The sequence below is a fragment of the Prionailurus viverrinus genome, chromosome B2 (assembly GCF_022837055.1).
Source record: "Prionailurus viverrinus isolate Anna chromosome B2, UM_Priviv_1.0, whole genome shotgun sequence".
Taxonomy (NCBI): Eukaryota; Metazoa; Chordata; class Mammalia; order Carnivora; family Felidae; genus Prionailurus; species Prionailurus viverrinus.
Window position 1 is genome coordinate 72323884 of NC_062565.1, and position 25952 is coordinate 72349835.

General features: G+C 36.3%; 1 protein-coding gene across 3 annotated transcripts in view; it reads left to right on the plus strand.

Annotated features, from left to right (window-relative positions):
* BCKDHB (branched chain keto acid dehydrogenase E1 subunit beta) overlaps nucleotides 1–25952 on the plus strand; it is a 203995-nt gene that overhangs the window by 60835 nt on the left and 117208 nt on the right. For 2 of the 3 annotated variants that reach the window (XM_047860702.1, XM_047860701.1), the window contains exons 7-8: nucleotides 3970–4067; nucleotides 6118–6228. In XM_047860702.1, the coding sequence (XP_047716658.1) occupies nucleotides 3970–4067; nucleotides 6118–6228 (209 nt within the window). Of the gene's footprint in view, nucleotides 1–3969; nucleotides 4068–6117; nucleotides 6229–9223; nucleotides 9309–10164; nucleotides 10379–25952 lie in introns of all 3 variants that reach the window. The other variant, XR_007152504.1, reaches the window with a different exon arrangement.

Consider the following 25952-nt stretch of genomic DNA (forward strand, 5'->3'; position numbering starts at 1 on the left):
ATTAGAAGGAAAAAAGTAGGAGGATGAGGAAAAAAAATTGGGGTGGGCATGAGCTAATTCATGCCATGAGTCTGTAAGTATATATGTAATGTGACTGTAAGTGCATTTGCAATTACAAAGGAAACATATATGGAATTTACAATGTATGTTTTAAAAATCTGATATTTGAGCAAAAAACTGCATTTTTTAATTTTGGTTTTAGAGTTCTTATTTTTCTGGGTCACACATTTTTGTTAATATACATCTGATATTGAAGGGTTTGTCTGGAATATTCATTAGTGCTACGATTTGAATGTAATCAGCATTTGGTGAAATGGAATGGTCTCATTTGGTCCCACTGCTATGAAAACAGGATTCTGTAATATGACTGTTTAGGGGCTCTTCAGTTCTTGAAGTTTTCTGCTGTAACTCCTCTTACCTGTTCTCTTTCAAAAATCACATAGTCATGGGGTAGGAATGCAAGAATGCTTATTTGTAATAATAGCCTTCTCTTGGAGTATCTCTTACATTGGGGTAGCTAAGGTACTTGTGAGTTACGGCTTACCCTCTAAGTGACCTGTGTGCCACGTTTAAATAAACAAACATATTAAAATTGTATTCTTATTCTCCTGCTCTCAGGATTAAATTTATGTGACTCTAGTAGATTTTTTGGTTGTTATTAATATGAGACTCTTCTTGAATATAATTCCCTGCACGATTTTGTTGTTGGAGAGCAATGCCTTGTTTGCCATCTCGTTCCTTAATTAAATGTTAAAGTAATGAGGTCTTATTATGCTGGGTAATTTATTTAATACAATGAAGCAGTTAGTCACTCACTGGCAATTTCTCAGAGGAAGTGGGCCAAGATGCTAACCCACTTCTTTTAGTGTGCCAGCCATTAGAATTGTGCGTTCCAGGGATTTGCTAATCAGCTGGCAACTGATATAAAAGGCGGGAAAGACGGGACTCTTGAATGACAGCCACTGACTCACTGAAAAGACAGTGTGTGTACTGGCTTCAAGCCTTGTCTATTGATGCAGATCTTGCTGCCCTAGGAAAGACTACTTGATGATGACAAAGAGCCTATGGTGCTACCTTTCACAAGTTTGCTGGATATCATCAGCAAACTACCATCACTTTGGTTTAGCAACTGAGAACTGCTAAGTAGAATATACTACTCCAGTTGAATGTTTGTCTTCCTTCTGTGTGTTCCTTTATCCAGCCATATATCTGTTGGTTCATCTGTCCATCAAATACTGGATTTAAGCTGTCAATAAATGGGCTGGAATTAACCTCTGAAAGCACTGTTTAGAATTGAGGTTGGCAAACTTTTTCTATAAAGGAAGAGGTAGTAAGAATTTTAGCCAATAGGCCATGCTATCTTTTGTAACTACTCAATTCTGCTGTTGTAGGTTAAAAACAGCCATAGATAATATATAAATGAATGGATGTGGCTGTATTCCAGTAAAATATTGTTTATAAAAATTGACTTGCCTACTCCTGGTGTGGATGGAAGTATCTGGCTCAACATAATTTCTGTGCTACACAAGAACTTTTAAAGAAATGCTTTTAATTCTTATGAGTTAAAAAAAAAATTTTAACGTTTATTTATTTTTCAGAGAGATGGACAGAGCATGAGCAGGGGAGAGGCAGAGAGAGGGGTAGACACAGAATCTGAAGCAGGCTCCAGGCTCTGAGCTGTCAGCACAGAGCCCCATGCAGGGGCTTGAACTCACGAACTGTGAGCCAAAGTTAGATGCTTAACCAACTGAGCCATCCAGGCGTCCCTGCTTATGAGTTTTCTAACACAGCTTGTGTCTCATGTTTGTTAGTTAGCTTAATTGTCATCTGCTTTGAGTAGTTTTGTGGATTTTAGTGTATAGTTTAAATGTATTGGTGATTTTAAAAATATTCATTTCTTTCTCTGGCATTGATTATAGAAATGTTATTGGATTGGAAATATAAAAAAAAAAAAGAAAAAACTTTCCACATCACTGAGAATAGTACCATTAAATTTGATAGTATTTATTTATTTATTTATTTATTTATTTATTTATTTATTTTTGGTAGACAGCGAGAGACAGAGCACAAGTGGGGGAGGGGCAGAGACAGGAGGAGACACAGAATCTGAAGCAGGATCCAGGCCCTGAGCTTTCAGCACAGAGCCCCTAAATTTGGTAGTTTTTTAAAAATCATTTATAAGTAAAATCTATATTTTTGACATGAAAACATGGCCAAGATATGTTGCCATGTGAAAAAATAGTGAGATGATAGAAGACTTCTGAACAGGGTGTACAATGTGATTCTATATGTGGAAAAAAAGATTCACATGTGTTGATAAGTGTGCATACTTGACTATTACAAATATCTGAAAAGACACTGAATCAGTCATGGTTCTTAACTTTCAAGCCGAGATCAACTCTGGCCAATATAAAAGCAGAAAAGATTTATTGAAGGATAATGGATAGCTGAGATATCTTTGCAATGCCTAAGAGCCAGGCTTAGAGGCCATATGTCTAAAGCAATACCCAAAATTCCACCGCATAACTGGTTTTGCAAAGATGCCCCAGCACCTATTGGTGGATGTGGAACTGCAGTCTTGAATATTGATACCACTGAATCTGAATGCTGGATCTGCCTCCACTGTTACCTGTACTCTAGGATGAGTTCTGGGTACTTTCTGCTCTTCTGTGTCATCAGCTTCCATTTCAGAGTCTGCCTTTGATTGGCAGAGCCCACATGTTGTGCCCTAGCTGCATGGGAAGCTGGGAAAGTGCATATGTGGACCTTACTTCTGTAGTGGATAAAGTGCCTTGCCTCATCAGATGGGGCATTTCCCCAATTTAGGAAGAGGATTAAGAAGCGTGGATGACAGAAAGAATGAAAGCTGTCCCCGCAGACACCCAGGAAGTTGTTGGTATTGATTACTTCTGGGCAGTGGAGTTGGAAGAACTAACTGGGGCTCAGAGGGAACCTTTTTTTTTTTTTTTTTTTTACTCTTCTTTGCTCTTTGAATTTAAAAAAAAAAAAGATTAAAACAACAATGATAAAAGATTATGGGGAAAGTCAACAAAAGGAAACTATTTTTCCCCACCACTTCTGCTGTTTCACTGCTCTCACATGGAATTCAAGACGGCTTCCTAGCCTAACGGGGCAATTCCATCAACTTCCTACTCAATTTCATTTAAAAATTCACCTCATGATTTCCTCTTGAATTCAGTCAACTCTATATTGCTTGTGTTTGGTTGGGCAGAAATAATCATGAAATAGTTTTCTCTGGGATGCCAGTGGCTTATGCTTCCTTTAGCCTGGTAGAGCTGCTTTAGCATATCTCTTCGAGATCTACAGGATTCAGCTCTGAAAATTAGGGTGTTGTCGGCTGCCATAATGGATGAAGTGTTCATAGATGTAAGGCGCAAAAATAAAATATGCTTAAATATTTGGCCCTACTATGTATGTTTCATTTTTCAAACCCCCATAAATTTGCTTCTTGATAGAAAACTTGTCTGAGAACTTATTTCAGTCTGATCAAGTTTTAGCAGACATGTTAACATTTTTTTTAGAACGGTTTTAGATTTACAGAAAAGGTGTGGAGATAGTACAGGAGAGTTCCTATATACACCACATGTAGTTTTCTGTATTATTAACGTCTCCTATTAGTATGGCATATTTATTACAGTTGACACATATATTGACACATTGTTGACCAAAGCCCTAACTTTAAGTAAGATTTGATTAGTTTTTATCCAAAGTCCTTCTTCTGTTACAGGATAGCTGATATATTTTATACATTTACATTGTACTTTTTCATATGTGTAGTGATGTCATGGAGCCATATAATAAACGCTATTTCTGTTTTAAATAACTTAGGGAATTTGGGGGAAGAGTAAAATAAAGCTTTGCCACAATGAAATTCTTATATTCTCTTATGCACAAGTGCCCCATGAAAACAAAATAACTTTTTATTTTTTTCCCCCGTTACGTATTCAGTTGAACAGGTTCCTGTAGAACCATACCACATCCCCCTGTCCCAGGCTGAAGTCATACAGGAAGGGAGTGATGTTACTCTAGTTGCCTGGGGCACTCAGGTCAGTAACATTTATAAGAACCAATAATGTCCATATTGTGCTTGGAAGCTCTCATTTTTAATCCTGATACTATAAAAATTTAAAGTGTTTTTCTTCTGTCTCAAATTTTAGTCTTGCTTGTGCTACATCTGTATTTGGTATTGATTTCTGGTTGAAAGTGAGATGCCTATTCAGTTATATTAAAATATATATGAATGTGGTAAAACCATTAAAATCTGTTGAGTTTATGCAAATGGATTCATTCAAAACTGTTTCTTTTGAGGCACATATTATACATCACTCACTCTGGCTTCTGCACTTGACCTGGTGTCTTTTTCATCACATCTGCTGCCATCCCATGTGATTATGTAGCTGGCCACGTGGGACATCTAGTGATCCAGCGTCCGAGTTCTATACCTTCCTCTGTTCCAGCGAGCCTCAATTCTGATCTGTCTCCATTTTCCCAGTGCTTGTCATGCTGCCCTGCTTCCAGACTTTGGAACTCGGGACTCTTTGCTCCTCTGGCCATAGACTTCTATCTTTGACTTTTCTCTCTCCTTCTTTTAAAGAAATGGTCCATTTTTCTTTCTTCTGTGTAAAGGAAATACTTATTTTTAGAAAATTTGGTGCAACGTTAAATAACGAAAATAATAGAAATCATTTGTAATACCACAACCTCCTACTCTCCTCTCCACTCGATGTTTGGCTTGGAGAGCCAGTCCTCCTGGTTTCTTACCTCCAGTGGGAAAATCTTGTATCTGTATCCCTTTCACGCAGCATGCATCCTTGCCTCTCTTTGTAATAGGGAAGTTAGTGTATTGGATACTATGTCCTATAACTTGCTTTTTCCTCATACCTTCCATGTCTGCTGCCACTCCTTTCTTCTTTCTCTTTGTACTCAAAAGAAGAGGTGTCTGGTTTTTATACCTACCTCTACAAATCTTTCAGATTATATTCTCTTTTACCTTCTCCAGGTCTGTAACTTACCAGCTAGTCCCTTCTCTCTTTTGCATCTTCAGTTTCTTCTTTCCACGTCCCTTTTATTAACAAGGTGTATATTTCTTAGGGGCGCCTGGGTGGCTCAGTCGGTTAAGCATCCAACTTCGGCTCAGGTCATGATCTCACAGTTCATGAGTTCAAGCCCCCGCATCGGGCTCTGCTGACAGCTCGGAGCCTGGAGCCTGCATCGGATTCTGTGTCTCCCTCTCTTTCTGCCCTTCCCCTGCTTGTGCTGTCTCTCTCTGTCTCAAAAATAAGTAAACATTGCAAAAAATTTAAAAAGGTGTATATTTCTTCTCTATCTAAAAAATACCTTTTCTCTACCCTGCTTTTCCCTTAAATACCAGTACATCTCCTCCTTTCTTTTATCACTAAACTTGAACAACCATTTTCTACTACCTATATTTAATTCCTTAACTTCCTTATGTTCTTGTACCTATGAGTTCTGTTCCCACTAATTTACTACAATTATTTCTGCTAACATTCCTAATTTTCTAATGATTAAATCCAACCCTTATCCCATATTGCTATGGTGTATGATACTGGCTGCTGTTTTTATGAAACACTTTCTTCTTTAGTTTCTGGGAGATATTGTCTCCTGAGTTTTCTTCGTGTTTTTTGTTGTTGTTGTTTGTTTCTTTCTTTCTTTCTTTCTTTCTTTCTTTCTTTCTTTCTTTCTTTCTTTCAAGTGAGCTCCTCCTTCTCCATTTTCCCCTTAAATGTTGGTCACCTACAGCGTTCCACAATCTTCCCTTTGCTTCTCCTTCCTCATGCCCTCTCTAGAAACTCAACCTACTCCTGTGACTTTACCTTCTGTATGCTGGTATCTTTAGAATCAATGTCTCATCAATGACTGCTCTCCTTTTCTTTGAGAACATCTTTCCAACCGTTTTCTAGATATCTGTGTTTGATTATTTTGGTAGAATATGGGGTTCAACATGTCTAAGACATTTAATTCTTCATGAAAATCAGTTTCTCTGACTTTAAACACTGTTTCTATTAATGATATCAGAATTCAGTTAGTTTTTCAGGTCTCAATCTCTGTAGTTATTCTCTGCTGTTTTTATTTCAGGTTCATGTCATGCGAGAGGTGGCTTCCATGGCTCAAGAAAAGCTTGGAGTGTCTTGTGAAGTCATTGATCTGAAGACCATACTACCTTGGGACATGGATACAGTTTGCAAGGTATGAATATAGTTTGATAGAGTGTCATTTCCTTAAACTCTTGGGGAATATTTACTGGCAGTTTGCAAAGAATTGTTTTGAAATTTTGAGCTTCATGAGCACTTTCACCTGATTGAAAACTTTAAAAATTTACACCGTGACAGAAGCATGTGGTGTATAATCAGTTTAATGCTCAAGGAAACCAATCACTTGACAGTTTTTCCCTTCCATAGTTCTCTGTTTCAAATATTGCAAAACTGGAGTAGTGCAAATAGGAGCATTTCAGGTATGTTGGAAGTCACCTGTGTTTTTAACTATTTATCACTTGAACTACTTAGGATTTGATAAGCATAGTTTAATATAGTCTGCTAAATGGTTTGGCTAAATTTTCATTATCTCGTCTCCAAAAGAGATGGAGATGGATTATGTTCAAAACAAAACCAAACCAAAAAAACCCCTCTTTGCACGGTCTTAATACTGTGAATCACAGTTTAAATGTTATGTTGTGGGATTCTGGCTGCTCTTAGTTTTCTGTCTAAGCAACCGCTTGGTAGTCCCTTCTCAAGAATACAGTTCGGTTCCCATTTACTTGGCTATAACTGATATCTTTCCTATTAACGTACAGATAAACATTCCCACTGTGGTATGTAAGGAAAATTAAGCCCTTTTTTTTATGTGATGGTAGTATCTACTAAAGTTTAGGTAATGTTGCATATATTACTTTTCCTTGATTTACTGTTATAACAAGTGAGTCATAAGACTGAGGGTATTTTACATTTATTTTTTTAAGGAATATTAAAATTTTTTATTATTAGAAGTATTCTTAGAATATGTGTATAAGACAAAGAAGGAGGGAAATGACCATAAATTATTAAAAGTTAAGCCAGAAATTTAATTCTGCAGAGGCTGGTTTATGTATCTTGATTTTTTTTTTTTTTTTACCAATTTATTTCACAGCATTTATTGAGTACCTACATTAGCGAGTGTTCTAATAGACATATAAAATTAAGTAAGACAAGTTCCTAGAAGATTATTTTCTAGGAAACAAAAAACACTTTTTTTTTAATTTTTTATTTTTTAAAATTTATATTCAAATTAGTTAGCATATAGTGAAACAATGATTTCAGTAGATTCCTTAATGCCCCTTACCTATTTAGCCCATCCCCCCCCCACAACCCCTCCAGCAACCCTCAGTTTGTTCTCCATATTTATGAGTCTCTTCTGTTTTGTCCGCCTCCCTCTTTTTATATTATTTTTACTTCCCTTCCCTTAGTTCATCTGTTTTGTATCTTAAAGTCATCATATGAGTGAAGTCATATGACATTTGTCTTTTCTCTGACTGACTAATTTCACTTAGCATAATACCCTCCAGTTCCATCCACGTAGTTGCAAATGGCAAGATTTCATTCTTTTTGATTGCCGACTAATACTCCATTGTGTGTGGTGTGTGTGTGTGTGTGTATATATATATATATATATATATATATATATACACCACATCTTTATCCATTCATCCATCAATGGACATTCGGGCTCTTTCCATACTTTGGCTATTGTTGATAGTGCTGCTATAAACATGGGGGTGCATGGGTCCCTTTGAAACAGCACACCTGTATCCTGTGGATAAATGCCTAGTAGTACAATTGCTGGTTGTAGGGTAGTTCTATTTTTAGTTTTTTGAGTAACCTCCATACTGTTTTCCAGAGTGGCTGCACCAGCTTGCATTCCCAAACATTTATTATTTTTAAAGAAGTTTAGCATTCTCCTAGCTTTTATAGGCTGTTTCTTAGGTTAGTCACGTGAAAAAAAATCTGCAACTGATGTAAAAGTACAGCATAGGTTATATTTAGGTAAAGATTGTTTTATAATTTAATGAAAGATTTAAGATTTGTTATAGTAAATGTTCCGTGGACTCACTTGACATCATCTAAACACTGGACATGGTTACAAATGGTTTCAACAATATTCTAAGTCTTTATATTTGTAACTTCTATCATTAAGGGCAGTATTTTAGGTTGAATTATTCGTAACTGCATGAAAGTAATGCTTCTTTAGGCTTTTTCAAATCGAGTCAGATGCTGGGTTTTCTTTTAAGTAGCCAGCTGTTCCAAATCATGGAAAGCTGGAACTGATGGCCTTTGCCCCAGAATGGGCTTCTTTTTTTGCAACTGTACCCCACTTATTCTTGGAGTTTATATTTATAAAGTGAAAGGTGCTTTTGTATGGGAATATAATGTTTTGTTATGGTACAGTGGGGGTACTGATATATGGGCAGTAAAAGTACTTTTAAACTTTATTTACATTTTTATATGTCCAAACAGAGTTTGTAGCAGCTTATGGTAAAACACAAATGTAACAACACTCCAAGCTGATAATTGGGAAGGTAATGAAGAGAGAGGAAAAAGAAGGGGGAGATTATTTGTTTATATTTCTCTCTACATCATTTGCTTGTGTGGAACTCCCCCTCCTCCTTTTATTAAATCTACTGGTTGCACCTTTGTATGGTCCTGGAATGTAGGTCCTATTTCCTTAGGGCTCTTTACTATTGGAAAAGATGAAAGAGGAGACTAGAGACCGCTGCTGCAATGAGAAGGTGATGCATCAAATCTCTGAGTCGCCAGCATCCTCACTGTAGTCTTGTGTTCGGGTGCTTTCATCTTGCCATTGTCTGGTTGATGACCCTCCAGTTATGACAGTGAAAGCCAGCTTGTCATATCTTGATTACTTTGGGTTCTTTGACTCTCTTCCCTGCTGGTCATGGTGATCTTGTTTTTTCCTTTCATGTATCAAAGGAAAGTTTTGATACTTGGCATCTTTCTAGGATTTGGAGATAACTTTAACAAGAGGGCCCTATAGCTAAACCTCATTAAAAGTGAGGCTTTCGTTGTTGTTGTTTAACTAGAGTTAAGTTTTTCTTTATGAATTCCATAGTAATCAAAATTTATGTTTATTATCTCTTTCAGTTAGTGCTGTGTTTTATCTTTTTTTTTTTTTTTTTGTCTTATGATAAAATCAGATCCCTCAACTCTGTTCATGACATGTTAAGCTCAGCACCAAAATGCATCTTTTTGGAAAACCTAATCAAGAAAAGCCTATTAAAGGTAAAAAAAAATCCTTATTGAAAATACACATTAGCACACTAAGCATAGTAAATGACTCTGGGACAGTTGAGGAATTGGTTAATGAAGTCTGAATTTAACTGCATTTTTAAAAACATAGTCCTACTTTTTGCTTAAGCCTTGAAGCATTGTTTGGAAGTTATAATTTTGAAAAATTGCTTGGGGACAGAAAGCAGCAGAGTTTTTGAATGTTGCTCAGGGGAGCTACAAAATTGGAGACCTGAGTAGATCTAAGAACCGTAGTTCATTTATTTAATTCTGAACCTGATATTAAAGGGCTAAGCTGGAAACCTCTAAAAAGCAGAATAAAAATTCCTGAGTTTTGAGTTGCCTAGGAGACCAAGACCTACCCCGAGGATTTGGGGTATGAGTGGGGTGGGGGAGAACATCAGTGAGGAGAGTTGAAGGCCCTGAAGTGACAAATGGACTCTTTTTACTTGGGGGCACCTGCCAAGTAAGTTTCAACTAGAAATTGAGAATCCAGGTGTATAGACTCCATATTTGATTGGGTTGCAATGACAGAATGGGAAACTTGGTGGGATTGTGTGTGTATGTGTTAAATACACAGTTAGTCTTCCATTAAAGATATTTGCCAAATTTTAAACCTGTGTATGGTGGGCGCTAAGCAGAAAATAAATACCTAAAAGGCCAAGCCATCACTGGAGACTAAAGTGTCAAAGACCAATCATACTCTCAGTTGAAAGCTGTGGAGTCAGGTCTTAGGATATGAATCAAACCAGAAGTAGATCACAGCTTCCCCAGTCCGCAGCAGTCTCACCCCCTCTCAGTTCCTTTCCTGGATTAATGTAACTTACCTTATGCTCTGTCTGCCCAGCAGAATGAGGAAACAGTCCTCCCATCATCTGGAACCTCTATGAATCTGCATTCAATAAAAAATTACTAAGTATATGAAGAGACAGGACCATTTGATTCAAAACCAAGAAAAAACACAAACAGTAGAAAGCAGAAACACAGGTGATCCAGATACTGGAGTTAGCAGACAAGGACTTATTTATGTTTAGGAACATAGAGGAAGAAAAGGAACAAAAGAGGTAAGAGTGTGGAGAATAATCCTAGAGGGTTGGTTGTGTGTGTGTGTGTGTGTGTGTGTGTGTGTGTGTGTGTGTGTGAGAGAGACAGAGAGAGAGAGAGAGAGAGAGAGAGAGAGAGAGAGAGAGAGAACATTTTAGAACCAAAGAAATATTTGTCAATAAGAACTCAGTGGATGCGTTAATAAAGTTATTGGACTTAGAACATGATAGTATTAATGAACTAGAAGGCAAGTATATAGAAAATGTTTAAACTCAAGCACAGTTTGATTGATTGGGGGAAAATAAAATAGACTAAAACAGAAGGGAGCATAAAACACATTGGGGATCTGGTCAAAGGATCTGTCCCATATATGATTTGAATTCCAGAAGGAAAAGAGAGAATGAATTGGTCAGAAACAATATGAGAAGTATTTCTCATGAAACTTTCAGGACATCACTATAGTCAAGAGGATGTGTGAACCTCTAACGATGTATTAAAAAAAAAAACCCACACTCATGTACACAATGGGATGACATCTTAACTTGCTGAGGATGCCAACCTAACATTCTATACCCAGTGAAAATATACTCTTAAAATTAAAATGAAGTAAAAAATACTTTAGACAAATATAAATTGAGAGAATTAATCACCAGCACATTTTCACTAGAAGAAATACTACAAGGGAGTTCTTTAGGCAGAAGGAAAATGATCCTCGAAGACAGTGAGAATGAGGCTTACATGAAGTTAAAATATTCCATTGTTCTAGGATTATTAAATGTAAAATTTTTATCAGATTACATTAAGTTAGGGATGCATGTTGTAACCTCCGGATTAACAACTGAAATAATATTGAAAGTGTATTTCCAGCAAATTAAAAAGGGAACTATAGATTAATAGAAATATTTGGTTAAACTAAAAGAAAGGAAAATATATATCAAAAAAACCCCAAAAACCTAAAAAGCAAAAGACGTGTGTCCATAGAAAACAGAGGATAGATATAAACCCAAGTATGTAAGTAAGTAAACACAAATGGATTAAATCTAATAAAAGCCTTCATTAAAAACCTCATTAAAAAATAACACCAATATAGGGCACCTAGGTGGCTCAGTCAGTTGAGCATCCAACTCTTGATTTTGGTTTGGGTCATGATCCTAGGTTGGTGGGATCAAGCTCTGTGTCAGGCTCTGTGCTGAGCATGGAGCCTGCTTGACATTCTCTCTTTCCCTCTGCCCTTCTCCCCCACTCATTCTCTCTCTTTAAAAAAAATCAATCAATCAATAACACCAATGTGTAGCTTAAGAGAGATACTTTAAATATAAGGACACAGAAAGTTTGAAAGGGATGGAAAAAAGACCGCTGGTATAGCCATACAAATTTCAGATAAAGCTTTTAAGGCAAGATGTGTTACTAGAAATAAAGAACATTTCATAACGCTAAAGGAATCAATCTACCTTGAAGATGTCACAATCTTAAATCTGTTATGTCCTCAACAGCATAGTTTCAAAATACATAAAGCAAAAGAAAACAAAACACTAAAAGGAGATGTAGACATATCCACAATCGTAGTGGGAGACTTTGACACCCTTCTTAAAAAACTGATCAAACAAGCAGATAATATCAGTAAGTATATAGAAGATCTGAAGAGTTAAACTTGTCCTAATTGTGTACTCAACTATATAAGGAATAATTCTTTTTTCTTTTTTCCACTGAAGAATAATTGACATATAGTATTAGTTTCTGGTGTACAACATAGTGATTCAATATTCATATACCTTATGAAATGATCACCACAATATGCCTAGTTCGATTGAATATGTAACATTTATCAAAACCAACCAAATGCTAGGACATAAACATACAATGCTAAACCTCTGAAGTTTGAAGTCATTTAGAGTATGTTTGAACAGTGGAATTCAGTTAGAAATTGAAATAAAAAATACCTGAAAAGCCTCAACTTTTTACAAATTAAATAATTTACGTTTAAATCATGGGTTGTAAACTGCAATAGAAATTAGAAAAATACTGAACTGAAGTGTTATGAAGTTATTACATATCAAAAATTTCAAGATTCAGCTAAAGCCATGCTCAGACAGAACAGTATGACTGTGCAAATACATATATTTAGAAAACAGGAATAAGAACAAAAAAATTAATGATATGAATTTCCATTCCAGAAAGAAAATCAAACCTAGAGAAAATGGAATAAGTGTAGTGATAAAAAGTAGAAATCAGTAAAACAGAAAATGTACAATAGAGAAGCTTAATAAAGTAAAATTTAGATCTTTGAATAGATTAATGTACTTGATAAACCTTTAGGAAGACTAATGAAAAAAATAGGACAAAAACAAATGACAAATATCACGTATGAAGAAGCAGAGAATACAGACAATAGAAAGATATTGAGAGGATATCATGAATAATTTTACAAATAAGTTTGGGTGAAATGGACAGACTCCTGCAAAAATATAATGTTTTCAAAATAATAATTAGGTAATCTCAATAGTCATATATCAAAGAAATTTAATCCATTTTTATTAATGCTTATATAAGGAAAACCCTAGACTCATAGGGCTTTACTGGTGAATTCTTTAAAACACAATTCTTATATAAATTCTTACAGAAAATAGAACAAGAGGAAAAACTTCCACATTCTTTTTATAAGGCTGGCTTAATATTCGTATCAAACCTGTTTCTGACAGTATATAAAGCAAAATAATAGACAATTTTTTCTTAAGAATGTAGATGTAAAAATCTGAAACAAAATATTGGAAAGTCAAATCCAGCCATATATTAAGAGACAAAGCTGAGGGTTTATTTCAAGTATTCAAAGGGTGTTTGACATTCATAAACATTCACACAGTGGTTGATGCAATTTCCCACATGAACAGAAAATGGGAAAAACAATCCTGATGATCTTCATAATACAGAAAAACATTTGTTAAAAGTCAATATCCGTTCATAATGAAAATTTCTTAGTAGCCTAGAAATAGAATGGAATTCTATTAATATGATAAAGGGTAACTTTATCTTGTAGCTAGGAAGAGCTTTTTATAAAAAGCCTGCAGCGAAAAGTATATTTCCTAGTGAAATTTTGACCACTTTCCTATTGAGATCCAGGAATGCAACAAGGATGCCCATACATAAACGCAAGAGATACAAAGATCATATGGATTGGGAAGAAGAAGTAAAACTTAGTATTCATAGATAATGTGATTTGTATGTAGGAAGATCTACAAGAATCGGTAGGCAAATTATTAGAATTAAGTGTACCAACACCCCTGGAAACAAGGTCAATATACAATAATTGTATTTTTATGTACCAGCAACAAATAGAAAATAAATTGAAAACATTTTGCAAAAATATCAAAGAATCAAACATCTAGGGAGAAATTGAGTGATGCATATGTAACAGCTTTACACAGAAAATCACAAAATATTCAGAGAAATTAGAGAAGATGCAAGCAACCGACACACATACTGTAAGTCAAGATATGTTACAAGGTTATAGTAGTTACCGCGTTGTACTGGAGTGAAGATGGACTGCTGTGCTGCCATTGGTTAGCTTTTTATAGACTTAGAGCTTTGGTGTGCTCTGACCAGGAGGAGTTTTTTCCGTTATTCAGCCAGAAACCCATACCCCTAAGTAGAGCTGTTCTTCCCAAGCTCCCCAGGTATAAGAACCATGATTAAGTGTTGAGGGCTTGAGTGGACTTTCCTGCTGAGATACAGACCACATTCAAAGTGAGTTAAAAAGTGAGCTACAAGTTAAAACAAACAAACAAACAATGGCCAGGCATAGAGTTAGGTGTGAGGAGCTGTCCAGCTTGAAATGAAGTTTTTTGTTGTTGTTGTTGCTGTTGTTTTTAATGTGTAGAAATTCAGAGACGCTGCCTATGGATAATAAGCACTTGATGACAGTCTTTGAAAGAAACTCAGGATTCAAGAATAATATTGTCATTCAACATAGAATCAACCAGATAACAGTGCAAAAAAGAAAAGAAAAACGACAATTCATAAGGTGTGGGTGATTTCCATATGTTTATGGAGAAGAGAAGAGAGCTCTGACACAGAGCTTTGACATGCATTACTTTAGTTGAAGATTAAATTCTGCTAATTATTTAAATAAATAAGGGTTTGGCTTTACTCCTTGGAGCCTTTTTTTTTAATTCCTCTCCCTTTCATGTTTTGCCTGCCTACATTCAATTCCAAAGCAGATCCTGCTGCCTTGTCTACATCATATGTCCAGAAATCTGACCATCACCTCTGATGCTGTTACCCTTGATCCTGGTCCACACTGTGAGCATTTCTCACCTGGGTTTTGGCCATAGCCTCAAACTAGTCTTGCTTCTGCACTTTACTTGCCCAAGACAGAACTGATGCTTTCAAATGTGAGTCACATCATTTTCCTTCTAGTCTCAAATGGCCTTAGTAGTTTCCCATTAAATTTAGTGGAAAGGTCAAGTTTCTTAGCAAAGTCTACAGGGTTTTACTTCGTCTCACCACATTCCACACCCCATCATCCATCCCCCATTCAGGAAATGCTCTTCATGGACTCTCAGCCAAGCCAATGTGTTAGGTCACCACTCAAATACCATTTTCTCGTTCAAGCCTTCTTTGACCTGCTTACTTAATATTAGATCCCATCCCTTTTACCAAGACTCCCTTTTACCCCTTCTTCCTTTTTTTTTTTCTAGAGAGATTAAATGATCTAACCTATTATGTAATTTTATTATTTATACTATTTTCTTCCCCTATTAGCAGGTAAGTTCTGTGAGGGTAGGGGCTTTTGTCTGCTGGGTCACTGTTGAATTCTCAGTACCTGAAAAAATGCCTGGCATAGGTTTGGTGTTCAGTAGATATTTGCTGTGGAATTAATACAAATATCAGCAAAAGAAAGTTTGATAATATTCTATGAAAACTGTTTACTATTGAAATGTTTTGATTTTGGTACTTTTTCTTATTTTTGTTGCTTATATAAATGCGTAAAAAGTAACTCTAAAATATTGCTTTATGAACAAATCTATGTCAGGGCGCTTCAGTGGCTCAGTCGGTTAAGTGACTGACTCTTGATTTAGGCTCAGGTCATGATCTCACAGTTGGTGAGTTCAAAGCCTGTGTCGGGCTCTGGGCTGACCTGTGCTGAGCCTGCTTGGGATTTTCTTCCTCTCTCTCTGCCCCTCCCCGGCTCATGAGCACGTGGACACTATCTCTCAAAATAAATACATAAACTTAAAAATTTTTATTTTAAGCTGAAGCGTTTATTTTTAAGTTTTAGTTTGACCTTAGTTTTAATTTGTTTTATTTTTCTTGACTGTTGTCCATTTTTCATAATGGTATATACAAATTATCATTTGAATTCTCATTACAATAGGACCAATTTATTCTAAAAATCAAAGTGAAATTGACTATACTTAACCTCAGTTATCTGTAATTTCTGAGAAATGTGTTATAATTTTCTGCATAGATGAGTCACTATTTCTGTGTAGCAGCTTTCAAAACTACTTAACCTTTTGCATGTCAATATTTTCAAAACCTTTTCGCTTATACTTTCTCAAGGAAAACAATGTATATAATTTCATCTTTTGAAACTAATTTAGTCCAAATAAACATGAGTTGTTACACTGTGTTAAGACATTTACATTCATTAAGGTATATGGTTGTTTACTTCATGGATATATTTCTGTGCTTAATTTCATGGTTTTAAGCCTTTTTAAATTTAAGTGTTCTTTTATCTTTTGCTGTCATATCATCACCAGCTGTGCATGGGATCCAGATGACCAGACTTTATAACTGAGACTTGTACATTGGCCGGGGAAGGCCTGTAATGATTTCTCATGAATCAAGAACACATGCTTTACTCTTCAAACCTTATGATACTAATTTGGGCTTTTCAGAACCTTTCTCCTCTTATTTCCTTGCCTGCTTTGCAGGTGGGTCATTGTTATGGAATTTAGAGCTGGAAGAGTTCAGCCTGGGCCTGTTCCCTTTGGCCTTTCTACTGGTCTCAGGAGTGATCTGTGACTTTTAACATCTGTCACAGCTATTATGCACTGCTTCCTATGAGGGGTTTTGTCGATTCAAACAGACTGGTACAACACACTGTCTCAAAGCCTCACCGCTTTCCCCTCTCCCCCAAAGTAATCTACTTTTTCAGAGGTACTCAGGGGATGGGTCATTACGTTTTTAAATTTTGGAAATGGTGTAGACAGGAACTTCCTCCCTACCTGTTTGCTCTTCTCTCTACCTCTCTTGCTTTCCCGCTCTTTTCCCTTTCCACTCCGAAAGATGGTGATGTGCCCATTGATGCAAATGGTTGTTCTTTGGCTTCATGTTGAGGTACCTGTAGTCTTAGTATTTTGGGGGCATCTTAGGAGCAGGGCAAGGCCTCTGTGATACTATAATGTGGGATAGCAGCTGGAAGTAATTGCACTGTAGCCTGAGGAAGTGACTATAGTCAGGAGGGAGGATTTAACATCCTCTTCTCCTGTCCTTGCACTCCAGCTCTTTCCATTCTTGCTTTATTTTATTTTTTTTTTTAATTTTTTTTTCAACGTTTATTTATTTTTGGGACAGAGAGAGACAGAGCATGAACAGGGGAGGGGCAGAGAGAGAGGGAGACACAGAATCGGAAACAGGCTCCAGGCTCTGAGCCATCAGCCCAGAGCCCGACGCGGGGCTCGAACTCCCGGACCGCGAGATCGTGACCTGGCTGAAGTCGGACACTTAACTGACTGCGCCACCCAGGCGCCCCCCATTCTTGCTTTAAAAGACCTCCCTGGTGAGGTGCCTGGGTGGCTCAGTTGGTTAAACATCTGACTCTTGATCCCAGCTCAGGTCATGATCTCAGCGTTCGTAAGTTCGAGCCCCATGTGGGACTCTGTGCTGACAGCTCAGGGCCTGCTTGGGATTCTCTCTCCCTCTCTCTCTGCCCCTCCATCACTCCTGCTCGCTCTCTCTCTCTCTCTCTCTCTCTCAAATAAATAAATGTTAAAAAAAAAAAAAAAGAACAAATTGGGACCATGGGTAAAGGTAAGGCAGGTTCTGAGATTGGCAGCTAGGGTCACGGCAGGAGGTTCTGGGAGCTGAGTCCTTCAATAAGAAAGGAAAGGTTTATTACAGGAGCAGAACTGGGAAGAAGTTAAACCTTGGTCATTTGGGTGTGTCTAATCATTTATACATAAAGAACCAAGTTTGCTTGCTCTCTATATCTGTACCTGGTGTTAGTGTATTTGTGAATAGTGCAAAACAGTTTCAGCAGACTCATATTACCATTGAAGATCAAGATAAACTCATAAGGGTTATATTTTATGACTTTAATTGTAATTTTGTAGCCTTTGAGTTTATTTTTATTTTCATAGGGTTGATTTTAGATTACCTTAGATTTCATTTTTATTAAGATTGCCAACACTAGCAAGGTAATATTTAGGGTGTATACTTTGTACTGAATGGCTCTAAATTGGTTTTATGGGGCAGTTGGAGAATTTGTCTTTAGAGAATCTACAATGGTTTAGTACTACCTGTTATATACATTGTTTTTACTTGATTTCTTGGACTTGATTGAATAATTCACTGATTGAATACTAGCTCTTTGGCTTGAGGATTTTAGTTTGTGAGGTATAGGGGAGAGAGAGAATCTGAGAATGAATGAGAACTAGAGCAATACTAGAGTGTGGGGGCTGGGGTGGGAAGAAAAGCTAATGATTACCTATATCCACTAGAGGCCTCTCTTAAGCCAAGTTTCATGGAAACCAGGCTTCCATAGTGGGGCCTGGCTCTGTCATTGTAAATTAAGCATATTTTATGTTGTAGTTCTGAATAAATAGTATGAGAGCATTTTTTTCCCTAGAACACATATTATAATCTAACCCAAATGTTTTCTTTAATGTGTTTATCAGAACTGATGATCTGTTAGGCTGAAAACAAATTAGGAACCTCCCTCTGCTCTTCTTTTTCACTCTCTAAATAAGCTTTTTGTAAACACATGTAATCAAAGAATATGTCCAGATGATATGTCTGTTTGACACGGCAAGGATATTTAGGTTTAAAAATGTTACTGATTTACCATGTTGTGTTTAATTATTGAGAGTGGTATATATTTTTCTGATGTAGACTATAAATAATTTTAACATTTTGTATATTTCTTTCATGACTATAATAAGCTTCTAATATCAAAAATCTATTTAAGAAATGATTCAAAAATCTTTTTTTAGACTTAATATTGTCTGGGGTAAAAATTAAATGCTTTCCTTTAGGAGTAATGAAATTATCATTTTTAGTTTGGAATTATTCTGGATGTGGGTTGACCTTGCCAAGAACGCAGACAGGGAGGGCAAGGTCACCCTGTCTGATAAGAACAGTTGTTCTGTTCCAAAATAGGAAGGCTGACCATTTGGAATTTGGGTCCACCTTTGCCAGCTCCTCGTTCCTATAGGATTTTCTTTGTCATGACCACAACAGTTAGTTGTGCTAACTGGAGAGAGTTCTAGGTTCTTGGATGCTATATTTGGGATGTGACTTCTATATCTACTGTCCTGCATGATGGCTCTTGGAAGATTCCTCTGAGTTCCATGAGGGCAGGGGAGTTTTGTGAATTTTATTACTGTGTCCTTCAGAATTTTGAAGAGTGTACAGCGTAGAGAAGATACTCAGTAAATATTTGTTGAATGATCTTATTAAATTTCAAAAATAGCACAAAATGTAATAATAATAATGTAATAATAATTCAGTTTTTCAGTGAAAGAAATTAAAGGAGAAAGTGGTAATTTCTGTAGGAAAAAATACCCTGAAAGTATCACCCCTGCTACGTGGTCTATTTTTGGTAAGACTTATGTTTTAGATATGTTTTGAGAAAGATTAAGATAATAACTGGGGTCTGATCTAACTTTGTATAATATACGTAATAGAACAAGTTTTAACATAGTGCCTGGCTAATGGATGGTAAATAAGAGTTTAAAACAACATATTTTGTGCATACCTCCTTTAGTATTCACAACAGTTCTGCTAATTAGACACCAGTGTCATTATTTATAGGTGAAAAAACTAGCTTTGGAGAAGGTAGAGTAACTTGCTCCATCTGGGTCACAAAGCTGATGAGATCACTGGGCTCTTAGCCTTTGCCTTTGAGAAGCATGCATCTTCTCAAGCAGAGTTTGAGCAGAATTTGTAAATATTTTTCAGATGTGATGAAACAACTGTGATTGATGCTATAATTTGTATGTAACTTGCAAGTATAGACGATATTGGCAATAGAAATGTATTTATGGGGAGGGGTAGTTTCTGTTTATTTTATGCTGGGCTTTCTGTCAGAACTGTTGTGTTCTGATGTAGTCATTTCCATTCTCTAGGCTAAGAATTTCTATTCGCATTTTAGAAATGAGGAAACTGTGTCTCAGAAAGCATAGAAACCTCTGGAAGTCACTTGGCTAATAAGTAGCAGAACTGCAGTTCAATCTTAGTTCTTCAATCCTGGCACGCTGACATTTTCATAGTATAACCATGTCTCATGTTAGGATAGTTATTTTACAATTATCTAACTTCATGCTTTAGAAAGTATCATTTGAGTTTTGCTGATGAAAAGCTTCTAAACTTGAGCTTGCAAATATTTTATAACATTTCAAGAATTTTCTTTCACATTTGCCCACCTGTGTAACATTTTTTAAAGAATATAACATTCCTGAATACTGTATATACCTCGTAAATCACATTACCATATTTCATTTCATTTGGCATTATTATTTTCCTTTCTACATGAACTGGAGAGAGCAAGATTAAATTTTATAATTACATTTTTCCATTTCTAATCCTATTTGATGTGTCCCCTTATACACTTAAATTATTTGAGTTTCACTCAAGATTTTATTTTGTTGAAACTATTTGCTTTCGCTGTTAAGAATAGCAGTGAAAAGAAAGAAATCCATTACCTCATTTCATAGTGAAAAAAGCTCATAGGTACTTTGTGTTCTTAGTTGAACATTTTCGGTGTAATGTAAGAAATCTACATTCGTTGGCTTTTTCTTCTTCTTCTTCTTTTTTTTTTTTTTTTGGATGGCCATTAAACTGGTACTTACACTTAGGAAATTGTAGCATTTATACTATAATTGGTAAGTTTGCCTTGCCTTTTCTATTATAACACTCTAGTTTTGCAGTGTCTAGCTGTTATAATTTAACTTAAAACTCTATTGAAACTGTGATCTACAAAGTTTCTTAAAAAATAAAATTGGGGAATAATACCATTTGCCTCTATAATTTATCTACTCCAAAATTGAAACTGCTCTTATCTGTCATAGATAGTCAGCCCTTCCAAATACATACATTCTCTGTCACACACTTTTGTTGCTTTTCTTACAGGAATTTGGTTTTCTCTCTGTTTATGTTTTCTTTTAATTTTTTTTTAATGTTTATTTCTTTTTGAGAGACAGAGACAGAGTGTGAGCAGGGGAGGGGCAGAGGGAGAGGAGACACAGAATCTGATGCAGGCTCTAGGCTCTGAGCTGTCAGCACAGAGCCCAATGTGGGACTCGAACCCACAAGCAGCAAGACCATGACCTGAGCTGAAGTTGGACGCTTAACTGTCTGAGCCACCCCGGCACCCCCTGTTTGTTTTCTTTCCTTCTTTCTTCCTTCCTTCCTAACTTCCTTCCTTCCTTCTTTCCTTCCTTCCTTCCTTCCTTCCTTCCTTCCTCTTTCTTTCTTTCTTTCTTTCTTTCTTTCTTTCTTTCTTTCTCTCTTTCTCTTTCTTTCTTTCTTTCTTTCTTTCTTTCTTTCTTTCTTTCTTTCTATGTTTATTTATTAGAGAGAGAGACAGACAGACAGAGCATGAGTGGGGGAAGGACAGAAAGAGAAACAGAGACACAGAATCTGAAGCAGGCTCCAGGCTCTGAGTGGTCAGCACAGAGCCCCATTCAAGGCTCAAGCCTATGGTTTGGGAGATCATGACCTGAGCCGAAGTATAATGCTTAACCGACTGAGCCACCCAGGCACCCTGCCTGTTTTCTTTTATATCTTTAAGTTACATGTTTTTTTATGTAGTTGTTACACATTTTAAGTTTCTTTTTCAGTATTTTTTGCATTTCTGTTGATATTGTGAATAACATCATTGTTATTAGTTTTTCCTGTTTCCCCCCTTTTTCTGTGTGTAATAGAAGAGATTAAAAAAAATTAAAGTCATACATTAACATGTCAATAACACATACAGTTTAATGGAGCACATAATGCAAAGCAACATTTTCCATCCCTGTTTCTAGGTCCACCCCAAACCAGCCACTTTTAACCACTTCTCTATTTTGTTCTGATGGCTACTTCCATATCTCTAAGAAACTGCACTGTACAAGTATTTTGGCTATAATACTTTATTCATTTCTGAAAAGGCCTGAATTGTAAACAAGTATCAAAAATAACAGGGTCTGTGGAAAAAAGAAGGTTAGGCAGATCTCTTAAAACATACACAGCTTTGTTACTAGAGCAAGGAAGGGTTTGTAACTAGAGTCAGGAAGAAGTGAACCTGCTGAGTTATGGAGTTAAGGGCAAAATTCATAAAAGTTGGGAGAACCATGTAATAAACACTTCTAAAACAGAGCAGATGGGCTGGCCTGAGTCAAGAGGCATAGTGTATGGAACTGTTTTTCACTGAGGCTCTCAGCTTTATGGTTATGCTTTGCCTCTTACTGTGTTTCTTAGCAGCATAAAACATTAATGGGCTAGGGCAAATTGCATATATGCCAACATGAGTAGGCCACCTGCTGGTGTCTTTAACCTAAAAATAGGCTTTGTACCTTTTGCCAGAAAATTGGACTCCCCTTGCCCAGTCCCTCATGTAATTCACTGGTGAATTGGGTTTGATTGACAGCACCTAGGTTACATCTTTATGTTAGCTGTGATGGAGACTGGACAATAGTTTTTTGCATTCTACCTTGAGAAAGTGGGATTAATAATTAAGGAAACTTTTAGAATATGGAGAGTATGTTCAAAAGTTTTGGGTTATCCCACAATGAAAGGTCTAATACGTACATATTCACATATGTATATACACATCTATAAGTGTATGTATCAATGTGTGTATACCTTCATTTATCAATTTTAAACATTATTCTTCATTTTGACATACATGTATTTGCATTATCTATTAGCTTCACCTTAACATTTCCCCAGTTTCTAGCTTTTTAATCTCTTCCACTGATTGTCTTTTGATTTTCATTAGTTTTAAATCTCTTGTTCTATTAATTTTTTCTGAGTATCCCTCCACATTTCACTGTATAAGATGACATTAATGCCCTCTACCCCTGTTTTCACCTCTCTCCTCTCTCCCCTCTCCCAAGTACTGTCTTATAGCAACTATTTATTTTTACACATAAAAATAAACTGACAACATTGAATTCTGAGACTGACAACATTGAATTCTGTTCTGTAACCATAATTAAATCTTCCAAACTTTTGATTGTAAAAGTTAAAAACCAGTAAACACTCTTGATGTTATTATGATAACATATTTTTATTTTATGTTGACCGAGGGGTAAGATTTTATTGTCTCTGACCCTGGGTGCCCAAAAGGAGATATTCTTGGCTTCTAGAACAAATGGTTTGGCTTTTTCTTTTATAGTTCATTAATTCCACAAAATCTTGTCACATTTTAGATGCTTTATTTTTGGCCATAGCATTCTTCTGAATCATTCTAGATTTTTTAGAATTTTGAATTACCTCTTCTTTTTTCAGCCTTTAACATATCTTGAAGATCAATACCATCACTTGGAGTCCACATTCCCTCCAGGAGTCCTCTGACCTCCTCTACCAGCCTTGACTACCATTTTCTAAATCTGCTGCAAATTCATCTTCAGGGATAATTCTCCATTGCACTCTTGAAGACATTGTTTTCTGGGTCCTGTGACTTTCTCTTTCATGGTTTTCTCTGTCATCTTGCTGAGAAACATAAATAATTCATCAAGCAGAAGTTGTGTGGAGGGGGGAGGCTTTCAACACCTGCATTTGGAAAAAATGTGTTTATTTTGCATTCACGCTGAATTGATATTTGGCTGGCTATAGAATTCTAGGTTTATAGTAACTTTCACTTACAAGTTTGAAGATAATACTTTTTTTTATACTTGTGTTGGGATAAAAAATGTGATGCCAGTGTGATTCTCATCCTGCTGTAAGTGATTGTTCTGTGTGTTTGTTTTTCTAGAAACTTTTATGATTTTTTTTTTTATTTTGTTCCTTTTATACTGAAATGCCATAGGTGTGAGGCTCAATGAGAGTCTCTTTCATTCATCTTGTTTTGCCTCTCATGCATTTCCTCTGGGAACTTATTACTTATTTAAAAATAATTATATCCTTTTTCTTTTCTAGATTTTCTTTTCAAAAACTTATCAATGGGATAATAGACCTTCTGGATTGATGCTCTCTCATCTTTTGTGTCTCAGTTTTTGTCCCATTGTGTTCTTGTAGTGTTTTAAGCATTTTCTCTCTTTTTTCTTTTAATTCTTATATTGAATATTTTAATTTCAACAATCAGTTTTTTTCTTATGCTCCGTTCTTTTTGTACTTTTTTGTTGTTTTGTTTTATGCCATGTCTACAGTTCTCCTGGGTATATCCATATAATATGCAAGTTATTTATATTGGAAATATAATAGGCTTTTAAAACTTCTCTTCTGTAAATTATCTGTTTATTCAATAGTTTGTTTCTTTTGTAATATAAATTTTTTCTTCTTGTTGATTATTTTGGAGTTCTGACTGGCTGTTTTCCTGTAGGTCTCTTTCCTCAGTAGGCATCTCTGTGGGAAGAGCTGAGCAGATCTGTGCACCCGGGTGAGACTTTGCTTTAGGGTGAGTGAATGGGAAGTCTGTCCATAGGCATGAGGGGAGTGGGTGACTCCAGATAAACAAATAGCTAGGCTTGCCTTTTGGCAACCCTCTCAACCCTCTCAACCCTCCCAGAATAGGCCTATCTTTGTAGGCAGTTTGAACGGTTTTATCACAGACTGTCTTCTTTGCCTGGCTTGTCTCTGGGGTCAGGGTTGGAAAGATGTGTTTTATTTGGGGGAAGTGGGGCAATTGGTACAGCTGCTTTATTTAATTCCCCTGTTTTCACTCCCAATTCTTACACCCACCTTCCACACCTGCTGGTGAGCCCATCTGGGGTCTCAGGGGAGATTGGCTTCCTCTTCCCTCGTACTCCCTCCCTCTCCCATGGGTCTGGGCTTTGGCTTCTCTTCGTCTGTACCTTCATCACATGTCCACAAGACACTTGTTTTAGTCTCTCTTGTGTAGTAATCACTACTCCTCCCTAACGTTGTTTTGACTATTACAGGTTTTTCCCTTTTGTATTCATTTCCTGTCTTGGGAGAGAAAGGCTACAAAAGCATATATTCAGTCTATCAGCTTGAGCTGGAAATCTTCTCTGTTACGTTTTTCATTTTTCTTTTTTAATAAGAAGCATGGTGATTTCTACAGTTCAGTCTGTGTACTGTCTTTTCACCAAAATCTTATTCATTTCAGTAGTTTCTTAGTTGATTTTCTAGGTTGGTCATTTTATTCTGCAAGTAAGACCAATTCTGTTTCTTGTACTCTCTATATATTTTCTCATTTGACTAAAACCACTGAAAAATATTGAACGATAATGATGATAGCTGACATTGAATGTGATATTTCTAAAGCCTAATATTCAACTGATTGAATTGTGAAGTAGAAAATAGAAAGTATTGACTTCATTATATAGAGTCCTGGCTCACTGAGCAAAACATCAGAAATTTCCTACACAAGTTGTATTTTTGAGTGAATGAATTTAGCACTTTTCAGCCTGAGTACCTCTTGTATTTCTTTTACCAGTAACCACAAGTCAGAATTGGAGATGAGAAAGAAAGGAACATAAGCTTTTTAAAATAATAAATTCTTCCAGTAGAGTTTACCAGACTTCCGATGACAAAGATGCTTTCATTGTTGGGGAGCAAAATTAATATGATTTCTTGCCAGTAAATCAAGGAAAATGAGTTATGTAACTGGCAGCTATAATGGATCTTCTACCCTAACGTCAGTAAAGACTTAGAGAAACAACCATAACTGGACAAATACTGCATGTGATAAATACAGCCTACATGACTGACAACTAAATGACAAGGACAAAAATACCTGGTTATTGATTATCAATCAATTATCAGAAGAAATCAACTGCTTGTTTTATTTTTATGTTTTTTTTTTTTAATTTTTTTTTCAACGTTTATTTATTTTTGGGACAGAGAGAGACAGAGCATGAACGGGGGAGGGGCAGAGAGAGAGGGAGATACAGAATCAGAAACAGGCTCCAGGCTCTGAGCCATCAGCCCAGAGCCCGACGCGGGGCTTGAACTCACGGACCGCGAGATCGTGACCTGGTTGAAGTCGGACGCTTAACCGACTGCGCCACCCAGGCGCCCCTATTTTTATGTTTTAAAGGTGCTTTAAGAATTGCTTTGATTCATGATGTGAAACTCTAGGGCATAGTATTTGGAAATCCTTGGTGGAAGTTGCAGGGAAGTGGTTATCTGTCAAAGTAAAAAAGACTGTATATCAGTTTTATCCTTAAAGGGACTTTAAATTAGTTGGGGCTATCAAAAAATGAAATGAAC